This window comes from Xiphias gladius, chromosome 16 (genome assembly GCF_016859285.1).
Source record: "Xiphias gladius isolate SHS-SW01 ecotype Sanya breed wild chromosome 16, ASM1685928v1, whole genome shotgun sequence".
In the NCBI taxonomy this organism is placed as follows: Eukaryota; Metazoa; Chordata; class Actinopteri; order Istiophoriformes; family Xiphiidae; genus Xiphias; species Xiphias gladius.
This window is the reverse complement of record NC_053415.1, coordinates 18,578,548-18,597,297: the sequence shown is the minus strand read 5'-3', so window position 1 is coordinate 18,597,297 and position 18,750 is coordinate 18,578,548. Positions and strand designations below refer to the sequence as shown.

Genomic DNA, 18,750 nt, shown 5'->3' with positions numbered 1-18,750 from the left:
CAGTATAGGTAATAAAACCAAAATGACAAAACAAACGATTTTCTGAAGATGCAATTCAGTGTGTTATATTAACAATGGCTGTAATGTGAAAGGTGACACAGAAAATCCTCAACACTCAACTCTAATGAGCATTTTAGCATCTTTCAGCTGATTGTTTTGGTTTTACCCCCCATTCACTGCTCTCATTAACCTCATTTCTAGATACAGAAGGTTAACCGTGTTCAGTAAAAGCTCTCAAATCTCACTGTAAGCTAACCTCCTGGTACCAAACACCAGATGGACAAAGTTAGCCACTAGCTGGTGAGGACCGTGGACAATTTAGCAACCAAAGAGCTAGACATTTTCCCCGGAAGTTAGTTGAGACCAAAATAAAGATAAAAGGGAAGAGAATATCCAGCTTACATTAATCGTGTGGCCAAGACTCTTAGCTAATGTCAATGTTGCTCTTTTTGGTAGCCGGGCAACTTTTTGATAGCCATATCAATTTCATGGGGTTATTTACAGCTTGTTGCTGTTGCTGCCCCCAAGTGGCCAAAAAAAAAATCAATTAACGCAGTTCGAGGGGCCCCATCACTCATAGCTACGCCCCTGTGGGCATAAATTTAATACATCACCGAGAGTCCTGTCCCCGGCGCATCCGGCGGCTCCGCGCTATCCAAGCTGCGCATTTGAAAAATAAAGACCGTCGCAGGGCCGGACATCCACGGGACCGCTCTCGAGTCGTGACCTCCCTGCGCGAGCTACGCGTGTGTCACCTCTGACGTTGCCGGTGCCCGCCTACACGCCCGCCCCCCCCCCCGGTCTCCCTCAGCGACTCGGAGACACTCCAGTAGCTGCACGGCGGATCCACGGGTGAAGAGCCGGTCCGCATCCGCTAATCGCGACGCGAGCCCACCCCCCACCACCACTACCACTGGTATGGACACCGGAGGAGAGCGCTGACCATCCAGGAACCATGCCTGCTGTCCTCGGTGGCAAAGGGAAACTTTCCATTGTCTGTTTTCTGCTCCGATGCGCATATTCTCAGGTGAGAGGATGCATGGAGTACGGAATAGCCTACTTGTTAAAAGAATGAAAAGTGATTATGCCTGTTGTATATGCGTGTCTGTGTGATTGTGTTTGGTGTGTACAACACAGCCAGATGGTTCAATGACAGTGGTTTGGCTTTGAAGTGAGTCGTTCATTGGTATTCTTGAACCGTACTGGTGCGTATGTAAAGTCATAAACTCGTACCTAAAGTAAATCCAGGTTATTTGTAAATAATTACCCTTTTTTTTTTTCAACTGAGTACTGAAATAAAATAGGGTAACAGCGTTTTGTGCTCCGATCTTCACGAAGACTCGTTTTTTTTTTTTTCCAGATCTAAAGTCTTCATATTTTCTTTAAAAAGCAACCAGCGCGGAATATAACCAGAAAACGGGCATAACTCAAGTAGTTGCTGATACTTTAAGAATGCAACAGGTGGTTAGTAGGGCGGCTGGCTTGCATGCTGCCTGTTGCAGGTGTTATGATGGGTTGCGGTTTGTTTGGCCCCGAGGGGTTTTATTCACAGGAGTATTGCACCTAAGCTGTAGCCCGTGATGCTAGTGGGCATGTATGTGTGAAACACATTGCACATGATAACGTGCAGAGTGCTTAGTAATGGGCCTCTGAGTGTTAACTGGGTAAGCAGGTCTGACTTTTGCCTGTGCACGACAGCAGGAAGCTAAAATACTGCCTGTCTGTGTTTATGTTTTTTCATTTCGTGCCTACGGCCGCAAGACTGCCTCTTGGCTGTGACAGTCGCACAGTTTTCACACACAGTGTTTTCCATCCGCAGGCTTAAAGTCCAGCCACTGAGACACCGACCTCAGTTAGTCATGCAATGCCAGAAGAGACAGCTTCGCGCACTCATACACACACACACACACACACACACACACACACACACACACACACACACACACACACACACACACAGGCAGGCACGCTGCACTGCACACCGACGTGCTACTGTGCATACTTATGCTGCACAGATGGCAGCAGAGATAAGAGTGGGGCATAGAGTTAGGAAGCAAGTCACCAAAATCTTACACCCGAATTAATGTTTGAGCAGCACGGTTCTTGGCTTTCCGTGACCACAAAGTGAATTTGAATTGTGAGCTGAGTTTTGAAAGGAGAGAAATGTGGGGGAGGGCATAGAGAGAGAGAGAGAGAGAGACCGAGAGAGAACAGAGTTGCCTAATGTGGATGGAAACAGAAAGTTGCTTGCAACAGTAACAGCATCCGTCTGATCATCTGCAGCTGTGATTTCTGAGATATGAGTCATCAACGTTCTCTCAACTCTCACAATTAATGTGTGTGTGTCTGACTGTGAGGTTTACAGTAAAGTGCTACACTGCAGTTTGAATGTCACGGCAAAAAGGCGGGAAGCAGAGGGCAGAAGGTGATTATTTTAGTATGTGTGTATATATGTGTATCTGTCTTTGTGATGGAGACTGAAATGTGAAAGTTCACCAGTTGAGCAAAGACTAGTAAAAGAAATGAATGAGTTTATGTACTGTATATGTGAGTGTATGTGCACATTTGCATATTAGCTATGTTTGCTCCCGAACGCACGTATGTGCTAAGTCTGAATTTTAAATGAGCCGGCTTTGCTGTATTTTAAATGCTCAAATATGGTTTGTGTGCACAGTCAGCAGTAGCTCTTTTTCCAGATGCTTGTCTCACTGATAAATGAACTAATCTGTTGCTCTTACAAAACTCCCCCCTGATTAGCTGTCAGTATTAACCTCCTGTGACTTTAGCCTCATTTACCATAACCTCTATACTTCTGTTTGCACAGGTCACAAGAAGCCAACACAGCAGCTGTGCCAAAGATATTCTGGAGGTAAGGAATTTTTGAATTACTTGACTTAAATTATCATGTTTTTTTTAAAGTGTCCTAGAAGCAATTGACATTGAACCTTTGCGATGATGAGGTTCATCCCTCATTATATGTATCAAGTCATATTGTGTAGTATTTGCATTTAATTTCATAGGGTTTGAGTCACTGGAGTCTTTAGATTCAGTAGATTGATTACTGCATGTCGTTGCTTAGAGGGGGACGCACCAGCAGCAACTCACATAGGGTTGCAGCTAACGATTATTTTCATTGTGGATTAATCTTCTGTTTATTTTGTGTTTACGCTATGAAATGTCAGAAAATAGTGGAAAAAAAAGTCTGACCAACAGTCCAAAACCCGAAAGAGGCTGGAAGCAGAGGAATTATCATGTTACAATGCAATAAACCAGAGCGAATCAGCAAATCCTCATGCTGGGAAAGATGGAAGCAGAGAATGTTTAGTATTTTTCCATGAAAAAATTTACCAAACTATCAAATGATTATTTATAATAGTTGCAGATTCATATTCTGTCGATCGACTCATCAGTTAATCGACTAAGCGTTTCAGCTCTAATCTCACAGATCTCTTAGTCTGTGCTCAGTGGCCCTGTGGTCTTCTGTCTTCTCGTGTTATGTTGGAGGTTTTACAGTGCAGAGGATGTCCTGCCGCTAGTGCGGGACGCAGAGGAGGAGCAGTGGAGAAGAATAGGGGTACAAGAACATGGTGCCGGGAAGAGTTGAGGCAGATATTAACACATAATGCTCCACTTGGGAGCCTTGTTGTTGTTGGAGGAGGAAAGGGGTGAGGGGTGAGGGCTGGTGCTGTGTGTCCTTGGTGACTGAGGGAGGAGAGATAATGAAGTCAAAGGATGAGCAGAGAGAGGAAACACTCACCCTCCGGGGCTTACTGTAGAGAGGAGGAGAAGAGGAAGAGAAGAGATTTATAGTCATCTGCCAGATTCATGAAAATGTCTCCTCTCATGAACGTCTTACAGCAAGTGAATGGAATGAAGGCCCTCTCTCCATTCCAGATGAAGAAATAGTCTGACATTTTGGAAAATACACTTATTCGCTTTGATTTAGATGAGAAGATCGATACCACTCTCTTGTCTTTACAGTAAATGTGAAGCTACAGACAGCAGCTGGTTAGGTTAGCTTAGCATAGCATAGCATAACAGCTAACCTGCTCAGCTAACCACCAGTGTTGTTTCTAGGCAGATTTTGTTGCTTTTGGATAGCTAGCTGTTTCCCCCAGTGTCCAGCCTTTATGCTAAGCTAAGCTAATGGGCTAGTCACTGTGGCTTTACTTTGAACAGACATATATGAGAGTGGGATTGATCCTCTCATTTAATTCCTGACAAGAAAGCAAAAAAAAAAAATCACATTCCCAAAATGTTGATAATTCCTTTACAACCTCAACAGATCCTGTTACCACACAAGCTGATCTGCTCTCAGCCCATCACCAACTCTCTCTCATACACACACACACACACACACACACACACACACACACACACACACACACACACACACACACAGATACACAACAAACCAACACACAAACACACACACACACACACACACACACACACACACACACACACACACACACACACACACACACACAAACCCTCAAACATCAAAGCTGATAAAACATGACCTTTTCCAGAGCCTGCTCACTGTTTCAGCTGGCAAGCAAGCTCATGCCCTCTCTCACAGAATGATTGTTAAACACATACATTAAAAACACAACCCCCCTTACCTCTACATTCTGACACGGCTGAGGAACCAGCTCACGCTAAAATGGCAAATGAATGGTACAAAATCAGGCCATTTTGTCAGCAACCAAAAGGCCTGGTTTGTCTGAGAGTGACTGCAGGCAATTTTAATCAGCAGAGATAATAATCAGAGCCAGGGCGAAGACAGTGAGCTGTAGATGCAGAGCTCTCTCGCTGGTTTCCTCTCGAGTGCCGTGCAGAGAGAACAAATAAGAAATGGGGTAAAACAGTGCAGGTGTATAATCATGTGTAATCATCACAGACTACTCCCTCAGGGTGAGCAGTGACATGTGCCTGTGAACATATGCACAGACAGACACTATCAACCAGCTGTGAGCCTCCACCACATGTATTTGAAATAATTACCTCTTGGTAATTTGCAATGTGTCATTTATCATGTTTTAGTAAATACTGTCATACACTAGAGAGCGCTTAGAGCAGTCACACCTCTGCCAAGCATACATTATCCTCTTTTTTTTTTTTTTTTTTAAATTTTTCTGTCTGCATCAGGATTTAAACTGCATCAAAAGCACATGGTAACAGACAATCATACTGATGGGGAGATGGCAGACATGATTTTTGGTAAATACCTATAATCCTATCCAGGGATATTAAGGATTTGTTAATGGATGGGGTGTGCAGAGAAGAGAGTTTGACTAATTACAAGACAGTGATGGCCAAAAAAATGTACCATGCTGCTGTAATGCCAACTATAGGTGAAATACCGTCGACTTTTGCAGAGTGGTTAGGCATTCTGTTATGCGTGTGTAAACTAAATTTCTCCGTAATTTAGTTTACACACTTCAACTCTTCAACTGCATACAAGAGTTGAATTACTTTACTTTGCTGTGTTTACAGCTAACGACATTTTTCATATTAAATTAATGTATTGATTATTTTATTGACGATTCACAAACGTTTAGTCCGTACAATCTCAGAAATAACCACAATTATAACCACAGTTGTCTTAGCAGTAATGTCTTAAAATTGCTTATTCGAATAATGTAGTCAATTAACAGTGATAAGAAATTGCAAAAAGCAAGAAAATCTTCACACTCAAGAGGATTCAACCAGCAAATGTCTGCTATTTCCCTTTATGAATGAGTAAAATGAATAATTAGTTACCAAAAATGATTTCAGTTAAATTTATGTTAAATTACTCATTTAGTCGACTTATAATTTCACCATTGTCAGTGACCTGAGTTATATTAGTCCCCGTTCAGTTCTGCAGGGACCATTTTTTTGGCTCTGATAACAGCTGACCTGAGTCACAGTAGTGACTCAACCACAGGCCTGTAGGCTGAAATTTGACTGTGAACAGTATCAGTGTTTCCTGCAGCAGGTCAGGGTTGGTGGGTGGATGTCTCTTCTAGTTCCTTCCTTCCGAGTCCTTCCAGAAAACATTCAACAACAGTTCAGTTCTGCAAAGTGATTCCTCTATTCCACCTCTAGTGCACATTCTTCAGTTGAGTAACATAAAGAGATCAAATAGAGCAAAAAATATAGAAGCTACTTGAAATGCCGGGAAGACGATGCAACCAGCGACCAATCAAAACAAAATTATTTCACAGAAATCTTAACACCACCGCAAAGTACACGCTCCTACTCCAAGCATGTGATTCAAATCTCTACATTCACACTATACACTGAGGCACACTCGTATTTCCCACCCAGTCTCACTCCCCCTGGTGGGGAGGAGCTGTGCTGATAACAAGAGTCAGCTGTCAAATGAGGCCCTCTGTACTGCATGTGTGTGAATGAGAGAGATAAGTTACTCCTTAATCAAAGAGAAATAAAGAAAGTTCTGATGACAAGTTTAGGATGCCTGGGGTTTCTGTATGTGAAGATCATCATTCACAGTAAACTTTGACAGTTCAACTTGACCCATCCCCCCAATGCTGTTGCACAGGACATGACTCAGTCCTGGCCGTCCCAGCAAGCCTTAGGGGGTGACCAGGCTCAGCGAATCCTCTACAGCCCTAAGGTATGTGAGTGTGTGTTGTATATGTGTGTGTTTGTTACCAGACCTCTGTGGCTCGCTCCTCATCTCTGATTGAGGCTAGCAGCTCTAGGCTACATTAGCTGCCAGTAGCACAACAGACCTGAATCTGCAACTAAACTGTAAACGGTCGAGTTGCATTGTGGGTAATGTAGGAACTAGGGTTTGACAAGGAAGAAGAATGGGTGGAATAAAAAGGTTGGTATTTCTGATTCTGCTGCATCAATTTTGATCATTTTTTCCATCCATCATGAATCTGACAGTGTTGTACTGTAACAGTGCAATGCTTTTAACCGTGAAAGTAAAGATTTTCATGCAGTATTTTTTGTTCTCCCTCTTTACCAAGGATGCAAAACAATCAACTACACAACAAAGGCAAAGTAAGTGTTCATTGCATATCTTGTATGTGCAATATTTTACAACTGGTTCTCTATTAAATATGTAATATATGATTTGTTGTCTGGTTTAATATTTGTTTTCTCTCTCTATCAGATCGGGGGGATGTTCAGCTGCGAGTGGCCCGTCACCCTCACGTGGCACCTCACAAATCGTAAGTGGGGAAATCGTGGAGGGAACATGATCCACCAAAGGTCATCAGACCTAAACTGCAACTGTGGAACACACACAGATGATAAAATACATCACACACATAACTGATGTGTTCTTCTCCGCAACTTTTGTCAAATTAATTTATGACCCTCATCATCTGAACAGCCACAAGGAGAAGCATAAATGACAGAGAAAGAGACTGAAGGGGAGTAGATATATAGGGGTCACTCAGCTAACAGTGTTAGTGTCTCAGGCTATGTAACATAAGTCAGGTCAAAGGTCAGTGAGCAGTCTTGAAAGCTGCCAGTGGAGACTGATGTGCTTCTGTTTGTTAACTCTTTACATCCCCTTTTTAATGTGAAACACATGTTCAGCAGTGTAAGCCAACTGCTTGTCTCACATTTTCACACAGCCTTTGTTATGTAATACAGCAGTTTTATGACAGTTAACATTTCCAAAATATTTGGAAAAAGTCTTGTTTTTCACAATTTTTAAGTGCTTTTTGCATTTCAACTTAAATCTGTTTAGTTATATACATCAGCAAAACAAAAACAATAAATCAGTAAAGTACATTGGTAATCTTATTCCATGCAAGATATGGACATAGTAAATGAGTAAAATTACATAATGTATTGATGATTCGTAGTGTGAACTTCATGGCTTATTATTAAAATACTGGTCAACGTAATAACTGACAAGCATAATTTGTTATGATTTTGGAAATTATATAGCTTTGGAAATCTATGTTTTTGAAATATACTGTAACTGGTTTGCAAGCTTTATCTAACTTACAAATAAACCATGTTCTACCATATATCTGTCTATTTATCTATCTATAATATATATATATATATATAAACTGAATTAGAATTATGTGAATTAGGTGTATAAAGATGACAGTCTCTTGTTTTAATATCCCCTTTTCAGAAGCCTGCAGAAGCTTTCTGTATTAGCAGCTGGTCAAATTCAAAAACCTATTTAAAAAAAAAATTAAAGTCACATTTGTTATTTTAATGTAATTGATGTTGATGAAAAGTGTTGAAAACTAGGGACGCACGTATCCGATACACTGGATCAGTATCAGCGCCAGTACTGTGCTTATTAAACAGATCGGGTATCAAGCTTGATGTGACCTATCCCCGTTAATACAGTTTCTTCATCAATATGATTAAAAAGGTCTGTGGTTCTGCAATCAGTTACAATCATTCTGTCATTACCATTCCCTGGCATCTTGTTACCGTACATAAAAAGGATTCCAATGAGTTGACTGCGTGTTTGCTTGTTTACAGCATGCTTGCTGATGACCTGAAGCTGAGCAGTGATGATGAGGACACTCAAAGGGTAGGTAACACTCGGCATTGTTCCCTGAAACCGAGAAAACAAATCACTATGTTTCAAAGCGCTTTCAACATAATATTGCTTTATTAGTAGCTTTGACCTACGCTGATCTCCATACTATTGTGCACGCTCGTGGTGGCGGAAAGAGTGAGAGGGCGGGCAAAGTGTAAGGGAAAGCAAAACAAAGAATAAGCCCGGAGTGTTTGGCAGCTCCTGTTGAGGGATGCCTGTTTTTCTGGTGTTGCTTACTGGTTTGCTCACACACACACACCCATATGCAGCACGAGTGGCACTCAGATAGAATTCCTTTTTTTGCTGCTAATTATATAAAGGCATCAAACAGCAGAGGTAACTCATCGAGTGCAGCACGTTGTTCACTACTCCACTGCTTTGGATGATAAGTTTCTGTTTTTTGTTGTGTGTCCCTGAAGGCCATCCACGAGTCAGCTTCCTGGGACAGACACAGGTACTGGATTACAAAATATAGTGTGTGAGCGTTTGTCAGTAGACCGCGTGTGCCATTAATTACAACAGTATCTATCTGCCTGTGGGTGCGTTCTCCTCTCGGATGTGTACCTACGCTGACCCCTCTCTGATGTTTGTTTGTGTGTTGACTGACAGCCTGTCAGCACAGCGAGCGCACACACATGGCAGACGGGTGAGACATTCCAGCTCGGGCTCTTCAGGCTCAGACTCCACTGCCGAGTCGGGCAGCAGCAGCCTTCATTCCCGGAGCTCGAGTCCAGAAGTTCACCCAGACCCTCTGTCGCCTGCCAACGTGCAGCCACCGTGCAATAACAAGGAGGTACCAGTAATGAGCCACGCAGCCCCCTCTTCTGCTCTCTGTCTCCTCTGTCCATGGCTGGCTTGTCTGTCTCCTCCTCTGTTTGTGTGCCTTCGGGTGAATTCTCTACAGGGAGTGGTGGCCACGAGGCAGTTAACGGCAGGTGTGGGGAGGGACAGAGGAATGAGGAATGCATGTGAGTTGGAGAGGAGGCGGAGAAGGAGGAGGAGGAGGAGGAGGATGGGTTGAGGGGCAGGGGTAGCCTTGGGAATTAGTGCCTGGGTGTCATGTCAACAGGCTGAGTCTTAAGGAGGAAAGCCCTCAGGAGGTGGAAGTCATCAAGACTCGGGTTGATGTTGACATCTACAACTAGATTTACCCTCTTTTTCAAAACATCTCACAAGAGATTGTGGCTGGCTTGCATTTCCCGATCTCAGATAAATATTGAATGCGTGATTTAGTGCTGAGGTGTTGAGCATGAAAGCTATGGATGGGCCTTTGTAAGTGAAGGGCATTGTGGTAGTTGGTTTGAGATGTGTGCCAGGTAGGGAATGAAGGGGAAACCTGCTCCTCTTTTATGAATGGAAGGCCCTGTACGACGTAGTGGACTGTATTTCTAAACACGAACTACATTGGGCCCCTATAGAGAGGGAGGCATTGGAGAGTGTGCTGGGGGGGGGGGCGGGGGGGTATGTACACCATGTGTTTTTCATTTACGTGGAGTGTTAGAGTGTCTCCGAGGGAAGAGATGGGGGCTGGAGTTCTGGAAGCAGCAAATGCAGAGTTCCAGGTAGTGAGAGAAAGAGGGAGGGACAGAAAAAAAAGGAGGGAGGGCACCCGAGACGGTACAAGAGATGCAGTGTCTTTTCTGGAAAGAGGGCGAGGGATGTGGGGAAGGGGGGGGGGGCACTGTTTGACTTGAGGAGTAGAGGTTTAATTTAGCTCCTGGTCAGCTAAGAGAGAAAAAGAGTACGCGAAGGAGAAAGAAGTTTGCGCTCCAGCCGTGAGTATCCTCTTGTTTTTTGTTTTTTTTTTTGGAGTAAAAGCTCCTGCCTTCTATTGTGTTCGTCTCATTCTTACAAATACCAAGCCAGTTGTTAAGCAAACATTAAGTGAGTCATTTGACATAATTGGATGGGGGGTTGAGCTACTGTAAGCACAGATGTGGACTGTGAGACTATGTAGTAAATACGCTATTTAAAGGAGGTTATAATGTCAGTTGAAGTTTTTTAGACACGAGTCATAATCCAGAATTGTTGTTTTGAGTTTCATGAGTTTTAACAGCAGCTGAGTCCTTGAGGTGCAGTAAATGTAGTGCATATTAGCTGGCTGTCTCGAAATGTGCAGAGGTTGTAGTATGTACACACTTGTTTGAGATACTGTATGTGTCAGTCCTCACATGGTTAAATGTAACGCTTTCTCCATGCCAATGTCCTGAAATAAAGTTTCAGTTTTCACAATTCTAGTACAGCGACGCACCTTATATTTTCTTGTTTTTAAGATTCAGTCAGATCTCTAGACAGGTTCATTTGAGTTAAAAACAGGACGACGTACTGTTACCACACTAACAGATTTTTATGGGAACCAACTATATCCTGAATTGTCTTCATAAAATTGGGGCTTTTGAACTGTTACAGACTAAACTGCCCGACACTATATGTAGTACATGAAATTAGCTGCTTTTCAACCAGCTGTAGCAGTAAAATGCCCCTTACATATGAATACATCAGTAATAATAATCCAATAATATAATACCTATATAACCATTAAGTGGAACATTGTTCTGTTCTTTTGCATTTGATACTTAAAAGGAAGTTTAGTTGAAAATACTTGACTCAGATTTTCAATGTGGGACTTACAGTAGTATTTCTACATTGTTCTATGAATACTTTTACTTAAGAAAAGATTCTACCTAGACATCTTCCACCTCCGCAAGTGTGTGTGTTAAGCCTTTATATTAGCAAAGATTTCTTTACCTCTGCCAAAGAGGTTTTGTTTTCACCCGTGTTTGTTTGTTGGTTTGTTTGTTTATTTGTCAGAAGGATTACGCAAAAAGTACTTCACTGATTTGCACCTGACTTGATGGAGGGATGGGGCATGGGCCAGGGAAGAACTCCTTAAATTTTGGTGCAGATCCGGTTAAAGGGGTGGATCCAGGAATTTCTTCTCACTTTCTTTAACTTTGTGAGACAGGGCATTTTTGACATTTTCGCCAACATTTGGCCTTGGCGGAGGCGAGCGCTCTACTGAATGCCATTCTAGTTTAAAATCTATATAGCTTATAATTAATATTTGTAATTTGTGTCTCTCTCTTTTTCTGTACTTTCTTGAGATTGATCACCCCTCTGCTGCCCAGTGGCAGTTGGATAAATGGCTCAAGAAGTCCCAGAAAAAGTCTTGCAGCAGTGAACGGGATCCTTCCCAGAGCACTACAGGACGCCTGCCCTCTCCCCACACCCAGCAAGCCCCATCTCCAGCCAGGTCCTGGAGCAGCAATCAGGAATACAGCCCTAGTCAAAGCCCTATTCCCAGCCCACAGTTCAATTACAGCCACAACAATAGCCCCCTACCTAGCCCTGGTTACAGCTATTGCCCTAGCCCCAGCCCATTTCCCAGCACCTGTCCAAGTCCCAGCCCTAGCCCGAGGCACAGCCCGATCCCTAGTCCGGTTCTAAGTGTTTGCCCCAGTCCGTGTGGGAGCCTAAGAGGCAGCCGTAGCCCTAGCCCTGTACCTAGAGACCCTCCAAGAAGCCCAAGTCCCAGCTTACCTCCTTCATCAAGGGTTCGTCACTACCCAGAGGTTCAGAGTCAGAACCAAACACAACCTAGCCTAACAACCAATCCCCACAGGACCAAAATTAGGTCATGGATTGCCCCGTTGCCTATCACCGACCCCAAGAACAAGCCCACAATTAGTAGTCATCCTCAGCCGAATCATCAGCACAGGCCCAAGACTCGACCCACACAGGAACAAGACCAAAACCAAAGCAAATCCAAGGCCTCTGCTGTTTTAAACTCTAACCAGAGTCACAGCCTCAAATCAAGACCCAAGTCTAACTTTCATCCAAATTCTAAAGAGCTCTCAGAGGCTCCCAAAGCCAAACACACATTAAATTTTGAGCAAATCCAGGGTGGCAGATCCAACCAGAGCTCCAACCACAAGCCCAGGCCTCCATTTCAACCCAGCTCACAACATAGCCCCACAAGAGCAAAGCACTTAGTTCCTGCTAGTCGTGAAACCAACGCTGGTCACAGTTCTCATTCCCAATCTACCTCTAAAGCTGTTAGTAATTCTGGTTTGGGATCGAACTCTAGGGCTAGTCCTAGCCTAAAACCTAGGGCCAAGTCGTGGGAGTCTACAGTGCCCATTCCTGTGCATGTTAATCACACAAAAACATCACAAAAGACACCCCAAACTAAGGAACAGGAGGTGGACAACAGAGGAAAACATCTCACCCAAGTAGAGGGGAGAAAACAAGAGAGAAAAGAGGACAGACATAGGGAAAAACAGCAGGGAAAACAGGAGAGAAAGGAAGACAGGAGGCTGGCGGAGGAGCAGCTACTGAGACGTCCCTGGATCCAGAGTTCAGCGGAAGAAGAGGAGGAGGAAGAGGAGGAGGGAGCGATAGAAAGGCAGAGGCGCAGAGAGGAGACAGCAAAAGGGGAAAACAGGAGGAGGAGGGAGCGGCAACAAAGACGCGAATGGCAAACAGACCAGGCCAAACAGAGACTGCTTACAAACGCCAAGCGACACCGCCTTCACGACTCACACCACCAGGGGAGGACAAAAAAAGGAGGGAGAAGTGAGGAGGAGAGACAGTTACAGCCAGAACCTTCACCTCCTCCGTCACGTTCCCCAACTCCTCATAGATCATCCTCCTCATCCTCTTCCTCCTCAAATTCAGATTCAGAATCTGAACGTCAGGCTCCGATCACCAAAGTTGCAGCAGATTCTACCTCCCACAAGAGACTCACCAAGGTAGGGCAACGAGGCCCAGGCAGACCTGACACCAACAGGCCGAAGGTGCTGCACCCCAGAGGACCCACCTCAGCTAATCCAAGTGAGGGGCAGCAGACTGAAGGGAAGCAAAAACTCTACACCCTAGTCCCTTTTGGGCGAAGTGACCAGACTACAGTGTCTTCCCAGCGAGGGCTTAGAAATCTGGTGGTGCAGATAGACCTCTGTCTTCTCAAAAGGGTCCCAGACAGCACTACTAGTTCTCCTTATAAAAAGCCTCCCTCCTCTCCCTCCTCCTCTTCATCAACCAAGGAAAAACAAAGAGAAGCTATGAAACACCTATACATACCCGAGACCGCGACAAAAGACATCAAAAGGAAACGCAAGGTAAACCACATGTACTGTATATTTACTTTTCTTCTCCGTTGAATGGGATGTGTATCTGCACACATTTTCATGCATGAATATGCGGCAGAAAGCATCGATATAGGCATGTTCTTCAAAGCATGCGTGTGTTTGTTTGTGTGTGACCAGTTGGAGAATGGTGTGTCACACAGAGAAAGCAAGAGGAGTCTTCCTCATGCAAGCAACATCTCAGGTCACGTAGAGTCGTCAGCTCACACAGCTGAGCGCAACTTTGTGACTGAGACCACACACAATGGGTAAGAAAACAACAAACACACCATTTTGTCAAGGATATGTATGTGCAATCATACTGTATGCACAAATATGTGTATTTATGTTTCAATCCCATAGTATGAGTGTATGTGTCAATGCACATGTGCTGGTGTGTGTACTTGCAGTTACTTGGAGGAGTACTTAGACAGCAAGAGACCACTGTCTCCCCTGTCTCCACTGTCCATCAGCCCTGAGTCCACCAAGCCTCCCTCCAAAACGAAGACTTCAGAGCAGCATCACATCCACGCCCACAAGAACAGAGACAAGAATAGAGATTCTGCTGTAAAGGTAATACAAAACAACTACGTACTGAGAGCATCCCAACTGGATGGCTTGCGACATTTGGTTTAACACACCTCTTTTTAACCGGTTCACTCAGCCCAAGATGGAGGTGGAATGTGTAAAAGTGTCAAGACAGCCCCAGCCCCCATCTGAGTCCTGGGGCCCTACGGCACACAGTGGGACCGTGACTAACCATGAACCGTGAGCAATCAATAGTATAGTCAGCCCAGTGCATCACTGCACTGCCCACACTGGTAGTTCTTTGTCAAATAAATAATCAGCAGACACAACGTTATTGTGACTTACTGATAACAACACTCTGACTGCACTGCACTTTCTTTATTTTTCTGCATTTTCGTTCACCTTCCCAGTCCACATCATGCTGAGTACTACTTACACGAAGCTAAAAGGATGAAGCACCGTGCCGACGCAGTGGTGAGACCTCGATCTTTGATGGAATATAGATTGTCGACATGGAAGCAAAATTGGGATGTTGTACAGTTAGTGAAGAGATACTCGAACAGTATGGGAAATGCAATCATTTGCTTTCTTACATGGAATAAGATGAGAAGTTTAGCAACAGTTTAATCTTTCTGTTCAGTAAGTAATTAAGCACAACTTTATTTACATAGCACTTTGTTTCCAGGGAAGACACAAAGAAAGAAAGATGTAATACACTGCATGTGTATACTACATACATTGTGATTTTGTCACTCAGAAGGTCTGTGTCAACTAAAATTTTCAATAGTTTCATACTGGATAAGCAAGTCAGAGAGGTACTGTGGAGCAAAGGCCATTTAGGGCTTAAACTAGAGTCAAATTTTGTGATCAAGCAGCTGGCCCATAGTCTTTTTAGGTAGACCAGTGAAGAGGACACTGCACGCATTTCCTGCTGCGGAAGCATGTAGAGAGATTTGTCCAGGACGTGTTTCGCCTAGCTTAGCACAAAGACTGGAAGCAGGGGGAAACAGCTAAAGGGTAAAAATATACACATTCAAGGTGCTCAAAATTTTTTCTTATATACATGTCATATCCTACTGGCTAGAAATCTAGCCACTGGTACGTCAACAATTAACTGGGTTTTGTTTAGAAATACAAAAACCTGAAAAACAGATTCATGATGGGGACTAGCCCAATTTGTAAAATTAGCACCCTCACAAAACAAAGGGGAAAAAAGCTGCAGACTTAACATAGGTAAATGAAGACGAAAAGAAGAGCAGAGCCACGCAGTTGCTAGAAAGCACCTTTGATGGAACTACATTAGCCATTTCCCCGTTCTAAGCCGGGCTAAACACGTCCTGTTGAAGACCTTCCTAGCTAATTCTTGCTTGTCATAGACACTGAAGACTAAAATATTATAACTCCTTTAATATTGACTCCCATCATTGCCTATTGTGGATTTTTTTTTTTTTTTTTTCAGGTGGATAAGCTGGGGAAGGCTGTGAATTACGTTGACGCTGCTCTCTCCTTCATGGAATGTGGGAAAGCGATGGAGGAAGGGCCACTCGAGGCAAAATCTCCATATACCATGTACTCAGAGACAGTGGAACTTATTAGGTGAATTAGACAATAATGCAAAAACAGATCCAAGTTATTTGGATTTGGACATAAAGGAAACAGACACATACATATACATGAAGAGCATCTCCATTTTTAACATTCATGTGTCTTAAGGTACGCAATGAGGCTGAAGAGCCACTCTGGCCCTGGGGCAAAACAGGAAGACAAACAGCTGGCGGTTTTGTGGTGCGTTTTTGATCACCTCTGTTTATGCCACATTTATCATCACGCTGAAGGACCTGCATTTTCTGATTTCTGGTCCGTCTGAGTCTCTTTGACTTGCGCTTTTGTGTCCACAGTTTCCGATGCCTTGCCCTACTTTACTGGCAGATGTTTCGTTTAAAGAAGGACCATGCACTGAAATATTCCAAAGTGCTGCTGGACTATTTTAAGGTATATCTCAAAAACGACAGGTCTGATTTGCCACTTACACAGAGACATTTACATAGATTTCTGTTTGGTCAAATGTAAACATCAGGATAACTTTTAGCCTTATTTATGGTGTCATTACAGAGTTGTCCCAAAGTGCCTACTACACCACCCTGTTGGAATGACTCTGGGAAGTAGGTGGATAATAACTTTGTATCGTAGCCTCTCTATTTTAATCCATATGCTCCCATTCCAGCCACTGAAACTTCATTGATCACCATAAATCGTTTGTACATGTGTTTTCACTCCCAGGGGCGCAGGAGGACCCCCTCCTTCGCTCTCACCCAATGCCAATCACCTTGGACGGGGTTCACATGGGGGCAGCACCTCCCCCTCCCTCATAAGCATTCCCCAACGTATCCACCAGATGGCAGCAAATCACCTGAACATTACTAACAGTGTGCTGTACAGCTATGAGTACTGGGAGGTGGCCGACAACCTCGCAAAGGAGAATAAAGGTATGCACGCTCCTCATAGTCACACAGATGCGTTGGTTGTGTATGGTGGCAAAAAAAAAATCTTTGTTAACAGATTTACGAGAAAATAAGTAATTCTTCTTCCTTTCTCATCACAGAGTTCTTCAATTACTTGAATACATTGTCTGGACCATTGACTCTCCACAGTAGCATTGCTCACACGGTCCAATACACCAGACAGGCTCTTCAGTGGATACGCATTAGTGCCAAACTTAACTAAGAAGAAGGGATTTACCTAAACCAGCTCACTGGATCTCCAGGTCTCATTTACTGTAGAAGAGCGAAAGCCTCTGGATCTCTATGCAGCTAACAGGAAAACAATGGTGCCTACAGTGCTTTGTGAAATGGAGCTGGATAAAAGCCTATGGAGCCTGACATTTGACATCCTCACAGGATGTTGGGGTGCTCACCATCTGGGCCTTACTGTGTGCAAAGTCTTCTGAAGGTGCAAACTTTGAACATCTCACAGATTTACTACATGCACCTTCTTCCCCATCATTGGATTAATCTGAGGAGCTGTGTGCGCTGTGGATTTGAAGTCTCTAATCATTTGCCAAATGTCCCTTGGATCTCTCATACAAAGCCTTTTTCGTACTTTGGAAATTAATTGTTATCCAGCGGACTTTTTCTGTGGGGCCAAAAAAGGAGAAGATGCTAAAAAAAGACCAACCAATCATATACCACTTTCTCCAAAGTAGAAGACTTCTGCATCTTTTTTAATGAAGGTTTAAATGACTCTTACTTTTAAAGTCTCTAATATTTTCACTTTTATGTGTTTTTACTGTGCAATATTTTATGGATTATTGGTTCTTAGAAAAGAGAAAATTCAAGTGAATAAAATGTTGGTGAGTGTAGTTGCCAACATTAAAGGTTGAAAAATTTATTTTTGTCCCTTTTTTGAGGTTATGTAATTGAATGAAAAATGAAGTTGAAGAGGTCATCCAGGCTTCCTCTTAGTAAGTTTACTTTCTTGGGTCTGGTTAAGGAGTATTCATTTTACATTTCCAGGTTCTATGATAGCGTGTTTCCATGCCATGGAGCACAGACTTGTGAGCTAGAGACCAAAGAAGAAAATTCCCTTACAGCATTAGTGACACTGGAAACACAGCATCGCTATCAAAGTGAGGGCTACAAGGTCAACTCTTGGTCAAAACACTCTTGAAATCGTTAGCCTATGAAACGTTTTCAAAATCAACCAGACTACTATCAGTGAGAGGGTGAGCCTGACAATCATTAATTTAATTCATTCATTTTTTAAGTTACGTGTTGTTACTAATTGATTTAGAGGCTATGAACACTGTCATTTTGCAAGTAGTGTACTGTATATTTGTGCTCACGCTGGACAAACAAAGGAGAAGGCCTGTTATCAGGCTTACAGTCTCAACTGGGCGGCTGTTACTGTTCTGGTTAAAGAAAATTCTCCCTCAGCTCTAAGGTCTTGTATTAGACTGCATTCGTTTTAGTTAGGTGTACCTAATAAACTGGCAAATGAGTGTCGGTGTGCACATACTGTAAGTTAATTTTTGATACTGTGACTTTTGAATAATTTCCAGTTATTACTCACAAAGTGATCCTATGTCCTCCAGTGCCTGTAGCAAATGTGGTATTTACCACATAAACAATGCACAAGCTCCTTGAGCATCTCACTGAATATCCTGCTCTTATTTTCTTACTGTGTATTTTTTTTTTTTTAATTTTCATTATAGTGATCATAACTTTGTTGGCAGGGTGCTTTTTTTAATCAGTCGTTAATGTGTTCAGGTAGTGAAGCATTTGTCTTGGAAAGGAATAGCATCCTATAGGTTGTTTTTCTCCTACTGGGAAGTGGATAATAGGTTGTATTATAGCCTCTGTTTTTAATCCATTTGCTTCCATTCCAGCCACTGAAACTTCGTTGATCACCACCCTGGCTCATCCCTCGACTCTGGCTTTCTTGCCATCACTGACACACAAACACACACTAGTGACTGTGTGTGATTCACACTCATTAGTCAGTCCACTTGTGCAGAGATCTTCCTCTCTCTCTCTCTCTCTCACAAACACACACACACACACA

General features: G+C 43.2%; 1 protein-coding gene across 2 annotated transcripts; it reads left to right on the top strand.

Annotated features, from left to right (window-relative positions):
* Positions 1–863: 863 nt before the first annotated feature.
* aff3 (AF4/FMR2 family, member 3) lies at positions 864–18,337 on the top strand. Of its 2 annotated transcripts, none has more exons than XM_040149043.1 (19): positions 864–1,027; positions 2,825–2,869; positions 6,551–6,625; positions 6,987–7,020; positions 7,133–7,190; positions 8,479–8,530; positions 8,959–8,993; positions 9,149–9,332; positions 11,644–13,656; positions 13,804–13,931; positions 14,073–14,235; positions 14,327–14,430; positions 14,601–14,664; positions 15,650–15,786; positions 15,904–15,975; positions 16,089–16,182; positions 16,303–16,352; positions 16,471–16,676; positions 16,793–18,337. In XM_040149043.1, exons 1-19 carry the CDS (start codon positions 956–958, stop codon positions 16,912–16,914), a joined length of 3,708 nt encoding a protein of 1,235 aa, XP_040004977.1. In that variant the 5' UTR covers positions 864–955; the 3' UTR covers positions 16,915–18,337. The 2 variants fall into 2 exon arrangements, with proteins under 2 accessions (XP_040004977.1, XP_040004978.1); XM_040149044.1 differs by lacking the exon at positions 864–1,027 and adding an exon at positions 2,373–2,425.
* Positions 18,338–18,750: the final 413 nt, after the last annotated feature.

What these genes read in the sequence shown, in the direction of transcription:
- aff3 (XM_040149043.1), top strand. Translation starts at nt 956, where the DNA reads ATGCCTGCTGTCCTCGGTGGCAAAGGGAAACTTTCCATTGTCTGTTTT. An exon ending in GCTTCCTGGGACAGACACAG is followed by an intron (nt 8,994 to 9,148) that starts GTACTGGATTAC and finishes GTTGACTGACAG; the next exon opens with CCTGTCAGCACAGCGAGCGC. An exon ending in CCTCGCAAAGGAGAATAAAG is followed by an intron (nt 16,677 to 16,792) that starts GTATGCACGCTC and finishes TTCTCATCACAG; the next exon opens with AGTTCTTCAATTACTTGAAT.